This window comes from Leuciscus leuciscus, assembly GCF_965113295.1.
Source record: "Leuciscus leuciscus genome assembly, chromosome: 11".
Taxonomy (NCBI): Eukaryota; Metazoa; Chordata; class Actinopteri; order Cypriniformes; family Leuciscidae; genus Leuciscus; species Leuciscus leuciscus.
Genome location: NC_138735.1, coordinates 11,996,969 through 12,019,284, shown reverse-complemented (window position 1 = coordinate 12,019,284; position 22,316 = coordinate 11,996,969). Strand labels below are relative to the sequence as shown.

General features: G+C 39.8%; 1 protein-coding gene and 2 long non-coding RNA genes across 4 annotated transcripts in view; 2 read left to right on the top strand and 1 right to left on the bottom strand.

Moving 5' to 3' along the window:
* Positions 1 to 4,976, bottom strand: part of gnal (guanine nucleotide binding protein (G protein), alpha activating activity polypeptide, olfactory type) — a 168,288-nt gene extending 163,312 nt beyond the window's left edge. For both annotated transcript variants that reach the window (XM_082184839.1, XM_082184840.1), the window contains exons 1-4: positions 4,534 to 4,976; positions 4,262 to 4,334; positions 3,475 to 3,529; positions 3,211 to 3,330 (exon numbers count right to left, since the gene is read on the bottom strand). In XM_082184839.1, the coding sequence (XP_082040965.1) occupies positions 3,211 to 3,330; positions 3,475 to 3,529; positions 4,262 to 4,334; positions 4,534 to 4,672 (387 nt within the window). In that variant the 5' untranslated portion in view covers positions 4,673 to 4,976. The remainder of the gene's footprint in view (positions 1 to 3,210; positions 3,331 to 3,474; positions 3,530 to 4,261; positions 4,335 to 4,533) is intronic.
* LOC309509880 lies at positions 1,350 to 3,132 on the top strand. Its single transcript, XR_014210100.1, has 2 exons — positions 1,350 to 1,444; positions 1,500 to 3,132. It is a non-coding gene; the product is annotated as an uncharacterized lncRNA (long non-coding RNA).
* A 14,612-nt stretch (positions 4,977 to 19,588) lies between the features above and the next one.
* On the top strand, positions 19,589 to 21,967 carry LOC309509986. The gene is made up of 2 exons (XR_014210143.1): positions 19,589 to 19,864; positions 20,520 to 21,967. It is a non-coding gene; the product is annotated as an uncharacterized lncRNA (long non-coding RNA).
* Positions 21,968 to 22,316: the final 349 nt, after the last annotated feature.

Here is a 22,316-nt window from a genome sequence, read left to right as displayed (position 1 = left end):
ATGTAACCAGGCCTCCAATCCTGAACAAACCACAAACAAAATATAAGGTTTTGCCACATGGTTTGATACTGACAAAAACATGTCCCTGTAGATAATACTCCACTGAATAAAATGAACAATTTTAATTTGGGTAACACTGTAATGTTAAGGGCAATGTGGTAATGTTAGGGCCGTTCTTCCAAAATTTGTATTCACTTTTAATGCATTAAGATTCTCAAAATGAAAATACAATATTATAAAATAGATAGTTATCATGCTCTATGCCGTGTGGTCAAAATGTGTCCTAATATTTTTACTATATAATAACCATTTTATAAAAATAGTAGACATTTGAGGCTGTACTATATTGTAAATGATGCCACTTCACAGTCATATAACTAAGTACATTAACTATGTCCATCCATTGAAGGTTCACATAATCAAAATGTTCATGCATCAAAAAGTACAAAAATACATTGTAAAAGTAATCCATATGAATCAAGCAGTTTAAGAAAAGTCTTCTGGAGACTCAACCGTGCTGGCTTAACGATCGAGAACAAACCTCATTGGATAAAACTGCTTGATTCATGTGAATGTCTTTTTGTACTTTTAATGTGTGAAAGCTTTGCCTGTGTGGATTTTCAATGGATTAACAAAAAAGGTGAGATTGTTAAAAATATCTTCTTTTGCGTTACAAAGATGAATGAAAGTCGTATGGTCTTGGAACAACATGACAGAAAGTAAATTATTTCATTCAGAATTTTCATTTTTAGGTGAACTAACCCTTTAATACCTGTGTTAAATTAAATACTTTATTCCATCATATAGTATCTACTATAGCTGATCATTAATTTATATGGTATTTCAATTGGACAGTTGTTGAAAGTCAAACTATTGAAAAAAATGCTTTTGGAGTTCGGAGAAGACTTAGGATATTTTACAAGCATTAAATAAATGTCTTGGCCATCACACACTTCTGTGTTATTGTTAAGTTCACGAGTTCACACTTACATATAATTAAGTAGAGTAAGGGTTTTGCGTATTTGGGTTGCTGTTCAAGGGGAGGGCTCAGAGTTTGGATTTTTGGCCCGAACCCAAAGTACTCCCCCCAGTTGTGATAAGAATAGTTAGGACTAGAATGAAGAGATGGGGCGGTGAAGGGATGCTGATAAACTGTCAACGAACAGAATTAAGTCTGCTGTATATATATACCTCTTATCATTAATTGAGTTGATTAACTGAATGCGCTCCTCTTGTGTTAATCAGGTTAATTATCTGAATGTGCTCCTCCCAAACTTTGTTAATAAAACATCATTAAATTAATGAGAATGAAGTGTACTTTATGGATTTCATTAGGCCTGTACTGTCCCAGTCGATTAGTCGATTAATTGGTCGATACGTTCTGGTTCGACCAAAATTCTGATTGGTCGATTTTTTGCCGCATTCATTTCATCAGTTTTGCCGTGTTTATTTCATCAGTTTTGTCGCGCTGAGGCGCGCTCATTTCATCAGGTGGAAAGCACTAACTGCTAATGGGGTGTTTTCAGAGTACCCTTGTTTCACTGTAACAGTCTGTCTTCAGAACACCCCCCTTGTTTTCACCTTTTTTGGATTAGCCCAACCCAAGAGAGAGCGATAACTAGAAGGTTTGATGCTGAATATTATTTATTTAATTGTGAGAGCGTTTTAGTCAGTCCTCTTCTAACATATCAACAACAAAGAAATCGACAGTGTGGCAGCATTTTGTTAAAATTGATAACAGGAAAAAAGTCGAATGCAAAGTTTGCAAGCAACAGTTTTCCACAGATCGACGACAAACATGACATATCATCTTGGTAAGCTCACTTGTCTGCGTTAGCTTGCCCTGTCTGTTTTGAGTAGGTTATATGAACATATCAGAATTAGCATATTTCAATGTTTTAGTGACTTTTTTATTTTTTATTTGGAGCCTAATGCGCAATTGCGCTGTGCTGTTGGTTGTGTTAGTTTTGAGCCTAGGATGCTTTATTTTTCAGTTATGCACTTTATTTCGTTTCTGCTCTTGATCTGGTTTGTTTAATAAATATTCTTTTTTTATTAAAGTGGACGTGCCTTTTGTGTTTATTAAGAGTAAAAGCTTTAAGTTAATAGTCTATTCGTGTCTCAGCTGCGAAGCTGAGCTCATGTTCAGCCTCGCTCGGTGCGAGGACATGCACGGTGAAATGATAGTTATAACTTATTATAACATATGACAAAAATAATTGTCTAAATTATGTTGCATATTCCTCAACAGTTCTTGTGATGACATCACTAGTTGACAACATAGTACTATTTTCGGAAATCATAAGCTATGATATTACGCAGGTGCACGTGATGCAACGCTGTCAGAGCCGACAGACTCGAGTGTCAGACTCATTTCAGTGCAAAATAATTAGGTCAAAAACGATTTAATATACTGCAAATAGCCTACTAGTTTTTTATGTTTATTTATAATTCATTTAGGCGGACAACAAGGCTACCAAGTACTGCGCACAGTGCGCATCTAATTAATTTAACTTTTTTTTTTCTACCGTCATTTTTAGTCGATTTTAGTCGATTTTTAGTCGAAAATTTCAGGACTTCAGTCGACCAAGATTTTCTTTGGTTGAGTACAGCCCTAGATTTCATTATAATTAAGCCTATAAGGAAGCTTTTCTTTATTGATTATTAACAAGAGTGTGTTTGTGTGCACATTGTGACTAGTCTTAAAAAGTCAAATAGCACAAAATGAAACCATTGTATTTTTAATTCATGTAACTGAAAAAAAAAGAATTAATTTAACATGTGATCTTCCCTATAATACCAAAACAATGGACCCACAAAGTTATGACATTGAGTGACAACATCTATGTCAGCTCTCATGAGCAGACACTGACAAAGGACATATAAGAATCTATGGCAGAGGTTCTCTGCTAGTAGAGTAAATACATCATGCAGTATGTGCCTGAACCATTGACTGGATTTAAAAGGGAATTTGTGCACCACTTCAATGAGGAAACACTTACAAAGAACTTACGTCTAAACAACAAAAGAACCAACATTTCAATAATAACTTGGCCCAATATCAGCCTGGTTATAAGGTCATTAGACTATAACACCCCCTTTCAGTGTAATCAATCATGACATCAATTTCCCCCCCCCCCCCCAAAAAAAAAAAAAAACGTTTTATGTCTTCGGCTTAGTGCTGTAACAGATTTGGAAACAGTGTCTTACCTCTGTGTAGTCAAAGTCTGAGAGTGGAGCTATACTTTTGATGTACTCTGCTCTAGGCTGATTGGACGGGTTGGCGATTGACACAGGGGGTGTTAAGGTGCTCATAGCAGATATTATCGTCTGGAAAATAGAAACATAGATGTAAAAGCAGGATGAATTAAACCAAACTAATCAGCTAGACAAAACTGCTGGAGACAAAACAAAAAGATATTTATTTAAAAAACATTAAATTGGGCGCAAATTTTATTCACAAAAATGACTTACCACTATGGCGTCCTTAACATTTTTCCGGATATCCAATATTTTTTGCTGCTTTTCTCTGAGCAGAAGAGAGGGAAAATAGGAGGAAACTGTCATTAAAGAATGAATGACATAATTTCAAAATTAGGAGTGTCATAATAACTGTCCATGAATTAGGAATGTGATTAATATTACTCAAAGGTGGTCATTATCAAAGGCCAAACTGTTAAGTCACAACAGAGTTGCACACTGCACACAGAGTACTGCACACAGTGACCTCATCCTGATGGTGAACATTGAAATAACGGCACATAACTATAATTAATTATATATAATCAATCCAGTTATTATCTATTTTATTTGCCGTGAGATAAGGCCTAAATATACTGTGTAAACATACCAAAAATAAGATCCCAAAATGCTGCATGCCAAAAATGCTGTCTATACGCAGTCCAAACAAATGCTGCTGGAAAAAAAAAAATGCTGCTGGAAAAAAAAAAATGCTGCACACCTATATCCAAAAATGCTGTATAGGTGGGCGCTCAAATTTGAGACTCGGAAATGCTGCATGCGTGTATGATGACCAAAAATGAGGCCCAAAAATGTTGCACACGACTATGATGTCCAAAATGCTGTCTAAGTAGGCAGCTCACTAGGTTTAGAGACAGCCATAAAAACGCACCGGACGCAGAGGCGTACATCTGAAGCCCGTCAACATTCTAACATCCTCAACATACATGGATGCCGCATCCGTTATAATAAACACAGAAAAGGCCCTGTGGCAGTAATAACGCTAAATGATCACACTCACTCTGCGTTAAAGCCGTTGACGTGCAGGATCCGCATCTGTTTGACTATAGTGCTCTTCCCGGATTCCCCAGCGCCTTAAAATCATAGAAAAAAAAAGTCATGAGATGATACATAGCCTAAGTATTAGTATTTCCAGGGCCATGAAGAAATGATCCATCCATGATGATGATGATGATGATGATGATGATGAAAATATATCCATATCTCTGATCAGATAAATGCTTACACATATCTATTTGTTATTAATGTTTTAGTAACAGATTCCTATCTTACCTAATAAGAGCAGGCGGTGTGTGGCTTTATACGCCTGTCTCTCTTTCTGTAACTGTTTCTCGATCTTTTTATTCGCCTCTCGTTGCGCCTTCTCGTCGATGCGCTGATCTTCTGTCTTGCTGTTGCCCAAACATCCCATGTTCAAAAGCCTCTTACTCCTCAGACACACAATAAACAATAACAATATCTCAAATGTCTCCTATAGTGATGATTTAAAATGTATCAGCTTGATAAATAGAGCAAGAAATCCCTGCGCCACGGGAAAAAAAGGTTTCGCTTTGACCCCTTCACACACCCGAGCGACAGATTCAGTTGGATCTCCTCGATATATTCATGATCAATGCTTGAAAATCAGACATGAAGCGACTGAAGCTCAGATCATCTCTCTCTCTCTCTCTCTCTCTCTCTCTCTCTCTCTCTCTCTCTCTCTCTTTCCTCTCGCTATTTTGTTGTAATGTGTGTTTGTGTCTTTAGCTCAGCACTGCCTCCCTCTGCACTTACAGGAAGTGACACTCCACACTCAACCTGCTGATCCCAGGTCAGCCTCTCATATCCCCACATCATTGCATTTTAAGCTTATGCAATCATTCATCATTAAAAGGCGTCATTCATAAGTGAGTTTGTTACAGAATCCTCTTCCCCAGTTACTTCGCGACATCAATTATTACAAAAATGCTATATATAACCATTCCATTTTATTCTATTAATTTATCTGTCTACATTACTGATGTAAAAAATTAATAAAAAAAATTAATAAAAAAAAGCAACATGTTGTTTTTATTCTTTTCTCAAAAGCATTGCAAAAACTGTGCACACTTATATGGGCAAACAAAGTTGATTGTAATACTTTTACACTAGTGCACATTTATCAGGACAGATGTCAATTTCTGTATTGAAAAAAAGGTATCGGACCATTGTTTTCCACTGTTATTGCCCAGGAAGAAGATTCAGTACATCTAAAACATACTGAGTGTGATAGCAGGATGGAAAAATGGAAAAGGTAACATACTAAACAGATATACTAACATACTAAAAATATAAAAATAAATTGTAATAAAATAATAATAGGCATTGTATTTAATTCAAACATATTAATCATGTGATTTATATAATCTTTAAATCTGCTTGTCCCAACCCGTTAGTCATGAAAATAACCTATATATATACACACACACAAAAATTAAGAGCCATATCACCCTGTAGCCCAAGACTGTTTGCCCTCTGAAGCCAAGCAGGGTTGAGCCTGGTCAGTACCTGGATGGGAGACCTCCTGGGAAAACCAGGTTGCTGCAGGAAGAGGTGTTAGTGGCGCCAGTAGGGGGTGCTCACCCTGTGGTCTGTGAGTCCTAATGCCTCAGTGTAGTGATGGGGACACCTATACTGTAAAAAAGCACCGTCCTTCGAATGAGACGTTTAACCGAGTTCCTGACTCTCTGTGGTCACTAAAAATCCCAGGATGTCTTTCGAGTAGGGGTATAACCCTCCCTGGCGTCCTGATCAAATGTGCCCATTGGCCTCTGTCCATCATGGCCTGCTAATCATCCCCATATACTGATTGGCTCTATCACTCTGTCTCCTCTCCACCAATAAGCTGGTGTGTGGTGGGCGTTCTGGTGCAATATGGCTGCCGTCGCATCATCCAGGTGGATGCTGCACATTGGTGGTGGTTGAGGAGATTCCTCCTTCCATGTGTAAAGCGCTTTGAGTACCCAGAAAAAAAGCTATATAAATATAACAAATTAAATGAATTATTATTGCACATTTTTCTGTAATTAATCGTGATTAATCGCACCCAGCATTAAAGTTTTTAATATATTTTTTATATTGTAATAATTTGACATTTAATCTCCCAATGAATGTAGAAGCAACATAAAGACAGTATATTTTAAATATCTGAAATATGCAGAAATTGAATAAAGTTATCAAACACAGTCTTCACTGGATAAATTACAAATAAAATGTAGATGAATCCTTATTAAAGCTACAAAAGTTCAGTCAAGAGCAGTGAGTGATTTTCTCTTTGTCTTTTGTTCTTTGATTTACATTAATGACTGACATCACATCAGCAGGTTTATTAGGCTGCTGTCACTTTAAGACCTGATGCACATGACACTATCTGACACACCTCCGATGGCCTCACAACTCTTTATGGTCATTTTAGACTTTAACTCATTTAAGACTGTGCTACGAGGTTACTTATAGTGGACATTTTGGCATACCTTTGTGTGTTTTTGTCTGAAGAGCGAAAGCAGAAGTTAAAACTAAATGAAAAATGAAAATAAATAAAAACAAAAGCACAGACTTAATTTTAAGTGGTAAGAGGAACACACATCAACTCATCTGAGCTTAGAAATCAGGCCTATATTAGCCTACATTTTATTTACTAAATTACATGGTCCCTTTGCAGTTAATGCTATCATAAAAACACACTTGTAGGTTTAAAATTCTAAATAAAGCATATTTAATGTTCAACAATGTTCAAAATGTATATTTTAGTTGTATTGCGAGAATGTGTGCAGCTGCGCTCATTCACTGTGAAGTTTAGCGGAGACTCACTTGCATAAGCCTCGTCTACTCATGACAGCAAAATGGAAATATTTGCATGACTTTCTAACATTTACAGATGGAGAATATACCTGTGAAATGTAAGTTATGCATTGAAGTATAAAAATGTATCAAATGCATTAAACAACACAAAATAGATATGTTGTTTGCCATGGTGGATCGATTTATCCATGATCGACCATTAGGACTGCTTAAGAATAGCGTGCACATCAAATGATCTTCACTCATCAACCCTGTGTCAGATTAGTAGGATTGTGTGAACTTAAATTGTCTTTTATGGAATCGCTTTAACCCGACTGATTTGTTAGGTTAATAAGTCAGACTTAATCCACCATTTTTTAAACACACTTTATGGAACAGGTCTCAGAAAAAAGTCTGTGTTGATGATAACAAGCTAAGTTTCATAATTCCAAAATGAACGTCAGTTATGTCATATGTAAATATGATGGATGTCATGCAAACTACGTTTTTACTTTGCATAACATTGTCTACAGCTCAACACTGTGTATAGCTAAAATAGAGACATATTGCATATTGGTCAAACAATAAATAGGTCACAATAAAAAGGAGGTGAGTAAGAAAGTGAAATTGAATAAACTTTCTGATGACAAAATTATCCACCTCCGGTCCCTACTGCAGCATAAGTCAAATGTAAAGAGTAATGAAGCACATGGACATAATGAAACATTTAAGTGGCAAAGTACCTTCTTAATCATCCAAACTGATTCAAGTTTACTGTTTGTTAATGCCTTCAAATGCGACCATATACATTGTGATATATGTTTGGAGGATAATTCTTATCACACCAGGATACACAGAAGTGAACACTATCTAGAACAATGGGAAGATTCTTAAATGTAAAACATATGAAAATTAGATGCAAAATTCATCTTAAAGAGTTCCAAGGCCACGAATAGTGGCCAATTAATGCAAATGATGGGTACTGACACTACTGAATATGATTCGAGACTAGTGTGCAGAATGGAAACTCTGGCTTTACTGATAAAGAGCCTGAGTCTCCCCCTGGTGGACATTAAGCATGGCAGAATTTGCAATTAATGGATCTCTTTCTTTATTATAGTGCATTATTCCCAGTTGTTGTTGTTGTTGTTGTTTTATTATATATATGGAGTAATTCTAGGTTTATGGATGTTTTCTTTGAAAACATTCATGTATATAAATTATTACTCACACTTTTGTGGGTGGTCATCTACGGAGCCCCTAAAGGGACGTGGTGGTGGAATTTTTTTTAGGATGGGAGAATTCCCTCGCAAAGTTATTTGCGTTCACACGCAAAACTTTTGCGTTCCCTCGCAAAGATATTTGCGTTCCCACGCAAAACCTGTTTTGAGCTCGGAGAGACACTTCCTGTCCCGCTGGCAGTGTTTCAGATCCGTACGTTAATGGAGCGTTTCATAGTGTTTGAACTTGGACTCAAATATAAAGAAATGCGGTCAGTGCTTAACCTAAGGAGTACAGTGAAGCTGGCAATTCTATTCAACGCTATTCGAACTTCCCGGATCAATATTCTTGAGCGAAACGTTGTTAAAACACAAACGACACCTACAATCACAGTAACCTTGACAACGAGCTACAACCCAATTCTCCTCAAAACGAGCTTTATAATATAAATTTGTGTCTAACCAGCCGAATGAGAGACAAGTCCAAATAAGTGGCCGTCTGCAAAGTGCAAATCCCAAAACCCTGTGACACACTGTACTGTCACCAAATTCAGTTCACACATCCTATGGAATTACTTTTGTGCCAATAATAATGAACGTAACTTTTCAAGAAACTAATGAAATATATATATTGAAACTGAATGAAATATCTAAACTGAAAAAGAATAAATCGCAGGCAAATTTTTTTACTTCGTTTTTTAATACACTGCATGTTTTGATAACTATTTCTCATATTTCTATCGCTGATCTGAACTTACAAATGCGCTTCCAGAGTTCTCTTACGAGAGGTTCTCTCGTACTGCGTAATATCTTACGCTATGGGGAAATCTCTTTACCGGTTCTCTCCGCGGTTATGCGCCCACATTCACTCACAGACATGACAAGCCCCACGGGGTTCCCCCCGCTCGTTCTCCCTCAGCTATCCGCCCAAGGAGAGTCGAGCGCGGACAGGCTGCCCGCTGTAATCAGCGAGTTTTGAACTACTTGGACGATTGGCTGGTTCTAGCTCAGACTCACTCAGAGCTCATAGAACACAGGACCATGTTACTCGAACATCTCGAGAACTTGGGTCTCAAAGTCAATTGGGCGAAGAGTTCACTGTCTCCCAGTCAGAGAATATCTTTTCTGGGCACAGAACTGGACTCGCTGTCTAGGACAGCTCAGTTATCGCCACAGCGCAGACTGGACATTCAGCGCATGACGGAAACCTTCCGCTGCGGCGCTATAGTCCCGCTCAGAAAGTTTCAAAGGATGCTGGGTCTCATGGCCTCAGCATCATCAGTACTCCAGCTGGGTCTGCTTCGCATGCGCCCACTGCAGTTCTGGTTAAAAGCGCGAGTGCCGCGCCGAGCGTGGACCTCCGGTCTTTTTCGCCTCAAGGTCAATCAGAAATGCATCTCAGCCCTGAAACCTTGGAAAGCGACCGACTGGTACCAGTCAGGTGTAAGCCTGGGGACTTCCTCGAGTGTGAAGGTGGTGTCTACGGACGCCTCCACCTCGGGATGGGGAGCGCTGCTCGAGGGCAGACCGTTCTTTGGCCAGTGGTCAGAACGGGAAAAGCGTCTACACATGAACTGCTTGAAAATGATAGCAGTCGACAATGCGCTGAGGCGCTTTTGTCCCCAGATAGCAGGACACCACGTCTTGGTCCGTTCGGACAACATGTCAGTGGTGGCCTATATAAATCGCCAGGGAGGTGTCAGGTCCCGAAACCTTTACAGGCTGACGGAACGCCTCCTGGTCTGGGCTCAGCGCAATTTGCGCTCGCTGAGAGCAGCGCACGTGCCCGGCCACCTGAATGTGGGACCGGACAGACTGTCCAGGAACAATGTTCCAGCAGGAGAATGGTCCTTACACCCACAGACAGTCCAGCTGCTGTGGGAGACATTCGGCAGAGCGGAAGTAGACCTGTTTGCGTCTCAAGAAAACGCCCACTGTCCGAAGTTTTTCACCAAGAGCATGGACGCGCTGGCCCACGTCTGGCCCCGCTGCCCGCTCTATGCTTTTCCCCCCATCGCGCTCCTACCTCAGGTATTAGAGCGGATCAGGGAAAACGGATGCTCAGTGCTACTAGTAGCTCCGTTCTGGAAGAACCAGGCCTGGTTCCCAGTTCTGATGCAGCTGACAAGCACTGCCCCATGGCCGATACCGGTGAGGAGGGACCTCCTCTCTCAAGCCAGGGGCTCGATCTGGCATCCTCACCCGGAGCTTTGGTCCCTACATGTGTGGGCCATCAACGGGTACTCGCTAGCCTCCCGGAGGGAGTGCTAAACACGATCACGCAGGCTAGAGCCCCCTCTACGAGACGGCTCTATTCCTCGAAATGGTCTGTGTTCTCTGGCTGGTGCACAGCCCGTGGCATATCACCCCCAGATTTTGTGGGGTGACGGAGGTTCTTTCCTTCCTACAAGAGCTACTGGACAAGGGCAGGACCCCATCCACGCTCAAAGTTTACGTGGCGGCTGTAGCAGCGTTTACTGAACCAACGCTTGGCCAGTCACTTGGAAGGAACGATCTGGTCATTTGCTTCCTTAGAGGAGCTAAGAGGCTAAACCCTCCCAGACCTCCCTCAGTTCCCATATGAGACCTTTCCACGGTCTTGGAGGCCATGAAAGGTGCCCCATTCGAGCCAATCCAATCAGTGGATATCAAACACTTGTCTTTCAAGACAGTATTTCTTCTGGCTCTCGCTTCAGTGAAGCGTATTGGGGACTTGCAAGCGCTCTCAGTGAGCGCAACATGTATGGAGTTTGGGCCAAATGACTCGAAAGTCATACTCAAACCGAGGCACGGGTACGTTCCTAAATCCCTCAACACACCGTTCAGGTCTCAGGTGATTTCCCTGTCAGCCCTGCCGGTCTCTAACGAGGAGAAGGACGCCAGCCTCCTTTGCCCGGTCAGGGCATTAAGGGCTTATGTGTCTCGCTCATCTGTCTTCAGACAGACAGAGCAGCTCTTTGTCTCGTTCTACGGACGTTCTAAGGGACTTGCCGTGTCGAAACAGAGCCTATCCAGATGGATAGTCGATGCTATAGCGCTGGCTTACGCCTCTAAGGGCCTGCAGTGTCCATTAGGTGTTAGAGCACACTCCACAAGAGGCATGGCCTCATCGTGGGCTTGGTCTAGTGGGATTGCCTTACAAGATATATGTATGGCGGCAGGCTGGGCCTCCCCGTCTACATTTATAAGGTTTTATAACCTAGAGGTTCCCGCTTTACAGGCTAAGCTGCTTTCGGTCTGATAAATCGGTATTGTCTGCCCCGATGTTTTCGGCCCAGAATACTGAAACTGCTTGAGCAACGCTTGCTGATCGATCATGCAGCTCTATGGGCAGTGTGTAAGACCCATAATATTCACCAGACTAGGCCGAGTTTCGCCCTGGCTGTGTGTGAAACACTATCTATAATTGCTCCTTATAGGATGCTATTTATTATAGGAATGATGCTATTCTAGCCCCTCTTCCTGGACTCTCTGTGAGTCCCATGATGATCATGTGCTATATGGGCCCCGGGCACTTGCCCTTGGGACTTTGGTACTGGATCTCAGCACGCACGGCGTTTTACACTGTGTTCCCCATAGCGTAAGATATTACGCAGTACGAGAGAACCTCTCGTAAGAGAACGTACTATAGCTCGAGAGGCTGGTATAGCTGGTTTTCATCGCCGGAGCGAACCAGAGCGTGTTGCAGGCACGGCAAGATACGCAGTACTCGTTCCCTCTCTAGAGAGAACCGAGGTTACGTCAGTAACCGAGTACGTTTTCATTTACGCTTCTGAAGTTTTCGTTCGCCTTTCTGAACCATTTCTCTCGTGGGGGCGGGGCTAGTAGCAGTGTGTTCTCATTGGCTACTGAGTTTTTGATTGACAGTCAGTGGTGTATTTTATGTGTGGATGTGAGCGTCTGTAATCACTGCTTTCTATTTCATTTTAGTGATATTAAGTTATGTTTGTTTTTTAATTTTATCTGTATTTACCTGCTGCTACTACTTTGTCGACAGAAGCTTTTAGGAGCACAAGATATCTATTCAGTCTATTCATGTGTAATTGTACATTAAAGTACTGTAAATAATACTTAAAATATTGTATAGTGTCCAATGTTTTTGGAGAATATTTGTTTATTCCTGATGATTATTTTGCATGTTAGGCTCTGATTAGGTTGAGCTGTTACAATTTAAAGAGAATACTAGCAAACGTGTATGATATATTCAGCCGTCAAGAAAGTTTCACTTCAACCAGGTAATTAAGGTTGGCAACCATGGCCATCACACTACTCATTGTTAGCATGATATACATTTACACCATCAAAATTAATGATCACTTAAATAAGAGGAATTTAAACAATTTGAAAATTACAATCGTGGCCTGCTGTCAGATGATACAGACCTCAAAGGGCATTTCATTACATATGTCACTCAAAGAATGTTCTTGTTGCCATTTTTTTTATTTTTTTTTTTATAATTGTATTTAGTTATTTCATTTAATTAAAACTATCTTCTAACATTTAAAATTGTAAATATATTTTAACAATCATCAACCAATTGTGACTTATACAACCAGTTAAATGAATGTAATTGAAAATATGAATTCAAATAAATGTACATTCTTTATTGTCACTAAAGCATATACAAGTATCAAAGTGAAAGACTTTGAATCCACAAAACATTAACTGCATAATATACATGTAATGCACAGTATTCTCATGATATACATTACTATACAAAATGCACAATTACAAATACAGAATACATATTTAAAATTCATATACATTTTAAATGATGCAATGATTCTTTGAAAAGTTCCTTTTGCAGTACAAGTAACAAAGCAGTGACTGGATACAAGCAGTACAAGGATAGTCCACCCAAAAAAATGAGAATTCTCTCATCATTTACTCACCTTCATGCCATCCCAGATGTATATGACTTTCTTCTTCACATAAACATAGACAAAGATTTTTAAGGAAATAATCCATCTCTGTGAGTCCATATAATACAAGTGGATTGTAACCCATGTATGTAAGACAGTTGGTCAGAAGTGATTTTTAATAGTTAAAACAGTTTACATTATTAGTATTTATTTTATCTAGCCTATTGTTTCACTTCAGAAGGCATTGATTCATCCACTGAGGTCGCATGGATTACCGTCACGGTGTGTGGTTTTTAAAGCGTCTTTAGGACTCGCAGAGATGGATTACTTTCCTTACAATCTTAATTCGTGTTTATCTGTAGAGAGAAAGTAAAATGCATCTGGGACAGCATGAGGGGGAGTAAAATAAGTGAGAATTTTATTTTTGGGTGAACTATCCCCTTAACATTCATATGCTGTTGGTATGCTAATCCAAGATCAGCATAGACTAATAAGAATAAAGTGCAACCTCTTGTGTACTTGTGAACTGTATTTGTTTTAATCTAGAGGAAATTAAAATATTTGCTAGTTTATATTAAAATAAAATAAATCAGGTGTCTGAAGATCAAGATCCCAGTCATTCAAAGGTGATGTGTCTTAACAAAGTAAGATTATTGTCTGATAGGGACAGTGGATCTCTGGTACTATCACTCCATCCTCTGTGTCAGCATCAGAATTTTGTATATGGATAAGTTGCTCCACTCCCTGGAAAATGAGAGAGGAAATGTATTATAATCTAACAATACAAACTGCTTTGAACTCCCACATACAGTAAGTTGCAGACTTAAAATATTTATTCCAAACAAATTATATAAATGTTTTAAGGGATTTTACAGTACTAAATATTTACCTCGGAGTCATGCAGCATTTATCATCTGTAATACGGTTGTGTATCCAGAAGTTGGCTGTATAGCCCTATATATAAACATATATCCATGGCTGTGTATTCCCTAGTTGCTGGATGTTTTCAGTCATAATTACTTGCATGTATTAAGTTTTTAATTTGGACATATATTTATTATTAAAGACTATTAAAGATTAAACATTTTTCTCAGAAATGTTCATTTGAAATGCAATTTTTTGCATTATTATTAGTCAAATATGGACACAGAAAAAGCATTTTGTTTCTCATACTAGCTACATATAATAGCTTTATCAGTCATCTTTATCACACAAAAGTAATCAGAATAAATATTGCGACCAGGGTGATACTTCAAAATAATTGAGTGTTTACATATTATGAACAGAGACGTGGTCTGTGGTCAAGTCGTGTCTCTCCTCTTTCAAAAACTCTGCATCGCAAATTAATCAGCAATTGAGAAATTCAGGTTTAAATAGCTTTATTGGCATGGTAAAAAAAAAGGCTTTACATTGCCAAAGTTGAATCAGGCAGTGATTGACAGCGCTCTGGTCCTATGGCATCGGTCATTGACCGTAATGGCCCAACGCAATCAATCAAAATATGCTCAAATGGTTCACCAAGCACGGGTATCTGCTTCAATGGGGCTGGGGGAAGGACTTGATTGGGTTTGCCGGATAACTGACACGCATGACAAGATTTACAGAATTTAGAAACGTCAGATTTAATTGAAGGCCTAAAGAAATGTTTCAACAGACTATCATACGTTTTTCGAACTCCTACATGCCCAGAAAGTTCATGGTCATGTGCCACACTCAACACTTGTTCTCTGTATGGTTTTGGAACGACAACTTGAACAACAGTGCCTTGACATGACCTGGACTTACGCATGAGAACGCCGTTTTCAAAGAAGTAGGCCACTGGATACTCTGGCAAAATGGTCGACTCAACAACAGCTGCAACACAGTGACACAGAGATTGATCGGCACGTTGTGCCTCAATTAACATGGTTTTTCCAAATGGCAAATCAACATTGGGAAGTGCACATTTTTAACTCATCTGCATGAACTTTTTCCTCTGTCTCACGAGAATTATCAGCACACAAAAAGGTTTTTGACAGATCCACAGAGTCTTTAAATTTATGAGACTGAGCTCATTTCACTACACACGTACTAAACACATCGGGAAATTCTTTCTGCAATGCATCTTCATTGGGCGCATCAGGAACGTCTATCACTTCAGGCAAACAGAAAACTTTGTCACCTGCCAGATCGTTTCCTAGAATGAGTGATACACCTTTAACAGGTAATTCAGCCCAAACTGCCAGTTTAACGTTCCCTGAAATAATCCCAGAGCGTAAAAAAACATTGTGCAAAGGAACTTTAACTACAAGTGAGGTCAATGCCTTGCACTAACACACTGGAACCGCAGTTTGACTGTTCAGAAAATGGCAACACACTCTCCAAAATAAAGAATTGAGTGGCGTCAGAGCATGCAAACGCGTTGTTTCCGAGTCTGCTTCGTTAAACGGCACAACACCATCTAAAATAAACGGCTTAATAGCAGATTCAGCGGCTATATCTAGAGATACCGGCTCGGGAGAAAAAATTGTTCACTAAAAATTGAAAAACTAACGCAACACTTTTGGAAGTGTTGGCTTTCTTGCCAGCTTTACATTTCAGAAAGGGGGAGGCGGCAATAAGATGTCCCACCTAATGACAGTAAAAACATTCAAGGTTTTCACTAGCGTCTGCACTCAAAACATTCTTAGGTACCAGTGAGGCATCCTTAGAACTGCAAACTCGATCAGGGAAATCGCGTTTTGTGGGTGAAAACACTAAAGCAAGTACAAACTCATCTGAAAAAACAGCAGCAGCAGAAAGAGAGGACAATTTCTGCTCATTTAACCCCTTAAACCCTAACCGTCCCGCCGGCGGGACGCCACCCCATGAAAAATATTCATAATCAAATTACTAAGCAACCACTGAATGGAACAACACAAAATAGGTATCATTTTAAAGCTTAGAATCGCAGCTTTTTAATGCATCTAATTACTTCGATCAACTCCTAATGATTGCAGAGTTATTCCACTAAATACGAGTGTACCTGCCGTAGGCGCCACCTAGCTGCAAAATTAATAATCATAATTTTTTTTCAAAAATATTACCTGGATCAACTTAAAATAGATGTCATTTGAAAGCTTAGAGTCTGAAATTTACAATGAATGTAGCCAATTTGATAAACTCCAATGTAGTGCTGAGTTATTTGCTGATAAATAGAAAAAAAATGTTTTCATAATTTATAAACTACTTTTTTGTACCACATACTGCAATATGTCAAAAACATCATACAGCTCAGATAGTCCTGTGTCATATGTCATTTGAAAGGTCTCAATGAGTAGAATTCAACAAGTATAATTGTTCCAGGGTTTTTAATAAACTTGAGCAAGGTTTTTGTAAAATAACCCCTTAACAGAGTTGTTGAATGTTAAAATAAGGTGAATTAAATAAAAAATAAGGAACATCCTGGATCTGTTTTTTCGCTCTTCTTTATTCTTTTTTTATGTATTTTAGAAGTATCGGATCGGGACTCGGTATCGGTAGATACTCAAAATCAAATGACTCGGACTCGGACTCGAGGGCAAAAAAACCTGATCGGGACATCCCTAGTAAACTGTAAACCTTTCTACTCGCCGCGGGAGTTTTCCTCATTCATTCTCGCGAATGTTTACATTCCTCCAGACGCGTGTGTGAGCACGGCGATACAACAGCTGGCTGAACATATAGCTGAAATGGAACAAAGGTACCCAGACTCTCTTTTAATCATTCTTGGGGATTTTAACAAAGCAAATCTCTCCCGTGAACTGCCAAAATACAGACAGCATGTTACATGTCCTACCAGAGACAGTAATATATTGGACCACTGTTACACCACGATAAAGAATGCGTATCACTCTGTCCCACGGGCAGCTTTGGGGCTCTCTGATCACTGTTTGGTTCATCTTATACCAACCTACAGGCAGAAACTGAAATCAGCTAAACCTGTAATAAGGACTGTAAAAAAATGGACCAACGAAGCAGAGCAGGACCTACAGGCCTGCTTCGATTGCACTGATTGGACTGTTTTTGAAGCTGCAGCCACCGATCTGGATGAGCTCACAGATACTGTAACATCATATATCAGTTTCTGTGAGGATACATGCATTCCTACCAGGACATTCTTATTCACTAATGATAAACCATGGTTTACTGGGAAACTCAAACAGCTTCGTCATGCCAAAGAGGATGCTTACAGAAGTGGGGATAAAATCTTGTATAACCAGGCCAGAAACAGACTGACAAAGGAGATCAGAGTTGCTAAAAGAAGCTACTCTGAAAAGCTGAAAAACCAGTTTTCAGCCAACGACCCGGCATCAGTCTGGAGAGGCCTGAGGAACATCACCAACTACAAATCACCATCCCCCCGATCTGTGGAGAATCAACAACTGGCTGACACTCTCAATGCATTCTATTGCAGGTTTGAGAAGCCCAGACTCACACCCGCTCTGATGTGCACTTCACACATCCACCATCACCTCCTGCAACCCCTCTCCTCCCCCCTTCTGCCATCCAACCTGAGCTTAAGGTCTGTGTGGAGGACGTGAGCCGAGTCTTCAAAAAACAGAAGACTAGGAAAGCTTCAGGCCCAGACGGCATCTCATCTGCTTGTCTAAAAGCCTGCGCTGACCAACTGGCCCCAGTCTTCACGCAGATCTTCAACAGATCATTGGAGCAGTGTGAAGTTCCCTGCTGCTTCAAACGCTCCACTATCATTCCGGTTCCCAAAAAACCTAAAATCACTGAACTTAATGACTACAGACCTGTCGCTCTCACGTCTGTGGTCATGAAGTCGTTTGAAAGACTGGTGTTGGCCTATCTGAAGGACATCACTGGACCCCTGCTGGATCCCTTTCAGTTTGCTTACAGAGCAAACAGGTCTGTGGATGATGCAGTCAACATGGGACTGCACTATATCCTGCAACATCTTGACAGACCTGGGACTTATGCACGGATATGAAAGCTTTAGCATAAGTTCTGCTGGGAAGACTCAATTATTACGTCACTTATTGCTTCACTTCTATCCAATCATATTATTATGCTTATTGTATAAAAGCACGGTACTTACACATGTTTGAGTTCGCAGATACTGAAGCGACGATTAGTTCGCAGATGCTGACGCTTCAATTCAGTTCGCAGAACGACACCGGCGTTCATTCACTTGCATTCGATTCATAACAACACAAGTAATATCGTTGATTTGATCTCAGCCATTTTCGCGGTGCGCGAATGCACCACGCTTGCAGAGGAAACAAGATGTGGCGGCTTTAAATCTCACGAGAGACGATCTCGTGAGACGAAAACAGGGTTTTCAAGTTCAAGTTCCATTTTCAAGGCTTTCACGTTGGTATAGCTTCCCGCGGCCACTGTTTACACCCCTATTAGGCTACTATGATTAAATTCCATTCAGGTAAGTATATTAATTTGCTACTCTACTGCTCCCTTCATCAGCGGTAAAGTTCAATTGTGACTCTGGTGACGCGGTAGTTTAAAAAAAAAACTACTAATCTATTTCAGCGTTGTTGATTCCACGCTCTCGTGGTTAATTGCAAAAATATTAACAGCTGGGTTGCTGAAAATTATTAAATCAAGCTTAAGAGCAACTTTATCAAATTGGCTTTATGTATGCCATTTACAGCTCGCGCTCCTCATCTGCTCACTCACTATGTGAGAGTGCCTGTCAATAAAGGAGCATAGGCTACCTATTCAACTCGTTTTACGCCCTTATCTGAATTCGTTATTGCTTCGGCATTTATGGAGACATTTTTCTAATCACTTCCCGACCGCCGGGAAGATTTCGACTCATAGCCTACCTAGATTGCGCTTTAACCAATAAAAGGGGGCATTTTATCTCCGTTCATTTTCTGTAGGCCTAAATATAACTATCTATTATTCAAACATAAAACAAAAGCAATTAATAGCTACTGTTAAATTATTAAAAATAAAAAATAAATTCATAAGTTATAAATTTACAAAGGGTTTGTAAAAATTTGAAAGTGATATATGTAAATATATGTCCATATCAGAAGCTAGTTGATCGTTGGATGTTATATGTATGCCGTAGAAGACATGGTTATGAAGGGTATATGTAGGGTATATATGTAGCAGGAGTATTCAATACAAAGGAAGTAAATGATACATTTACAGTGCTAATAATTCTCTATATCTCTATTCAATTTGACTTGTGGCATATAGGCCTACAATGATATGATTTTTCATATTAAGATCTTTTAATTCTTGAATTTAAGTTCTTCACTAACAGAAATATGGTACAACCGCCATAACACAAAATTTCTTGGCGACTACTTTAATCCACCGTCATAGAAATATCGACATTATAAGGATTTGATATTAAATGTACTAAGGATGCTCAGGTCAAAGGTCACGGACTTTGCCAAAACTTGCCTAACACCGTAGAACTAACAGTTATAAGTGTAGAATATATAATTCAAACCAATCACCAGACGAATCTCAGTCAAGAAGACTCGAATGACATTATATTTACTTATTTGTATGATTTAAATGTTTACCTATTTTTCTATTCAAGGAACTCACTTGTTGCCATGGCAGTGATCTCTCGGTCGTGAATAACTTCATTCATACAACTTGAGAGTACGGTAATGTCAGGTGTACGCTGCGCAGCTGAGAAAGAGTCTATGCTCAAAAGTCAACAACAGAATATCAAATGTGATTGAGGTATCTTATCGGTATGCTGTCACCTTACTACAGGTAAGTATTTTACTTAGATTTAATAAGATTTAAAAATAAATAAAAAATAAATATATATAAAAATTAAAAAAAATAAAAATAAAAAAATCTAAAAATTCACCATAAGTATCTCTTTAAGGCAGGGCATTTATTTCTCGTCTGTTAACTCTGGCCATAGTCGAAGGGTGCATATCCGTTCAGATTTGGACATTTGGAATAGCAAAGGTCAGATAAATTACCAAGCCTGCTCAGACTCCGTTCATTCGCACTTCACCGAAATTACCTTATAGCGGCTGCTAACATCTCTGGGTTCGAAGTGGTGGCAAAACTTATGTTGTATGTGCTAACGAAGCTCGGTTGCATACTAAGGCAGTTCTTGTTAGACGATCATGCTGTTCCAGAGACGTTCAGCTGGGAATCCGTAGTCTCCAATTTCATGATTAAGGTCACGCAAGCTCATTCCTGACCACTGCAATGCCATAGCTACGCTGTAGTCTTCAGGCGGCTCTGCCTTCAGCAACCCTTATCCATCACCCTGCCCTCCTCTAACTGTGATCAAATAAATTAGTCACTCTGCTCAATCCAGCTAGACAGTATATCACTGAAGATGTGGCTCCCTACACCTTTAAAGCTTATATTTCTGCAGAATCGATTATATGTTTTGCTTTTCTTTCAGATTCCTTATTTCTTATCCGGATCACAGCCGGTTGTTCCTTCCTTATCTACAATTAGTAAAATCGATGTGTGGTGGGTCTCAGTGTCCCCATGGCGTGTGTGTGGGGTTTGGCTTGGAATGCCCTAAATACTTTTCATATCCTATGCTGGAATTGTCATTGAGGGTGAGTAAGCGCATGGTTTTTGTCGTCCCTTTGGATGCAGTCGAGCTGTTGCTCCCGGAACAGGGCTGGAGTTCGACAGCTCGTTTTGCAGCTTTGCTTACCTCTCACAGACATTTCAAAACTTCTAGCTTATATTCAAACCAAGTCAGCCAAAGACGGAGAGACTCAAGAAGCGTCAACATGTAGACCCCATTTACGGATGGTTAGTTGATGTATCATGTAGCTTATGCGTAGTTATCTTCTAGTATTGATTAGCTCATGCTGTTTGTTATGCTATAAATCATATTCCGGGAGCTGAATATATAACTTTATGGTTTGTGATGCCACTAATCCAAAGGAATGCCGCACAGTCCCTCTCAGCATTGTTGTAGTCCTTAAAAAGCGATCTCTTTAAATTAAATCTTCAATGCTTGAACTTTGTGCATTGTAACTTTGCAGTTGTTGTTTATGCTTTAACAGTAACATTACAGAAAAGTGAAATCCATTTAACCCCCTTTTATTACCTCCCATCCATATTGGTTTCTTTTCCTATTTTCATATTCAGATCGTATCCATGTTTAACTATGTTCATGGCTCATGCATCCAGGGGAATTTTCTTCAGATCTAACACTCCGATCTTGCCCTAGGTCCTTTTTCTGATTCACCTTCTCCCCTAATTTCTTTACTCTTTCTTAAGCACTCCAACCGACTCTCAAGTTTCTGGTATCACATCAACAATTTCTAAAATTAGTAATACATTTTGTCCCTTCTCATCTGATTACATTCCTAAAAATCCGCTCTAGATTCTCAGATCACTTTCCCTATTTCCTACCTACGAAGCATCTCTCTCTTAAGCGTGGTTCAGGACTCATCTAGTTCTGTCCTCAAAAGCTGCAGTTATCTCCCCTCCAGTATAACAGTCATTCATTTAGGTTTGGGGCAGCCACTACAGCAGCTGAACGTGGCATTTCTACTTAAGCTTTCAAGATCCCGGGCAGATGGTCTTCCTCTGCATTCAAGTCTTACATAAGACCCGATTCTAAAAACTATTCTTCAAGCCCAGCAAGCTCTACAATAACCATAAGGTAAATAACTATGCAACTACTGGTGGTGGTGTCAATCTTATTTCCTTCATCCTGTTATTATTCTAGCCAGCACTCCTCAATGACTATCTAGTCATCTATTATGTGTGGCCTAGCGGCTCTGTTCAATGTGGCCTCGTCTCTATGTGGCTGTAGCAGCCGTTGTGCCTTCGTTACATGTTCGTCATTTAATAAAAAAAAATATAAAAAAATAATAAAAAAAAGTGACGGTTATTTCATGCGATATTCATGTTCTATGTGGTCTACTGTGACCGTATAGCCTAATGTGGCTGTCCCGTGGTCTTGTGGCCATTAAATATGGCAGGTTCTGTGTGGCCTAGTGGCTCTGTCTTGTTGGCCTCGTTCAGTGTGGCTTAGCAGCCTTGTGGCCCGGTGGGCCTCGTCTCTGTGTCGGTCTCATGGCTTCGTGGTCCCATGTTGCCTTGTCCTATGTTCGGCCTTCAAGGCTGTGGCCCTTATGGCCTTGTTCTGTGTTACTTAGTGGCCGTTGTCTGTACGTCTCGTCTAAGTGTGGGATTATGGTTTGGAACTCTTTATGTTCGGTGTGGTCTA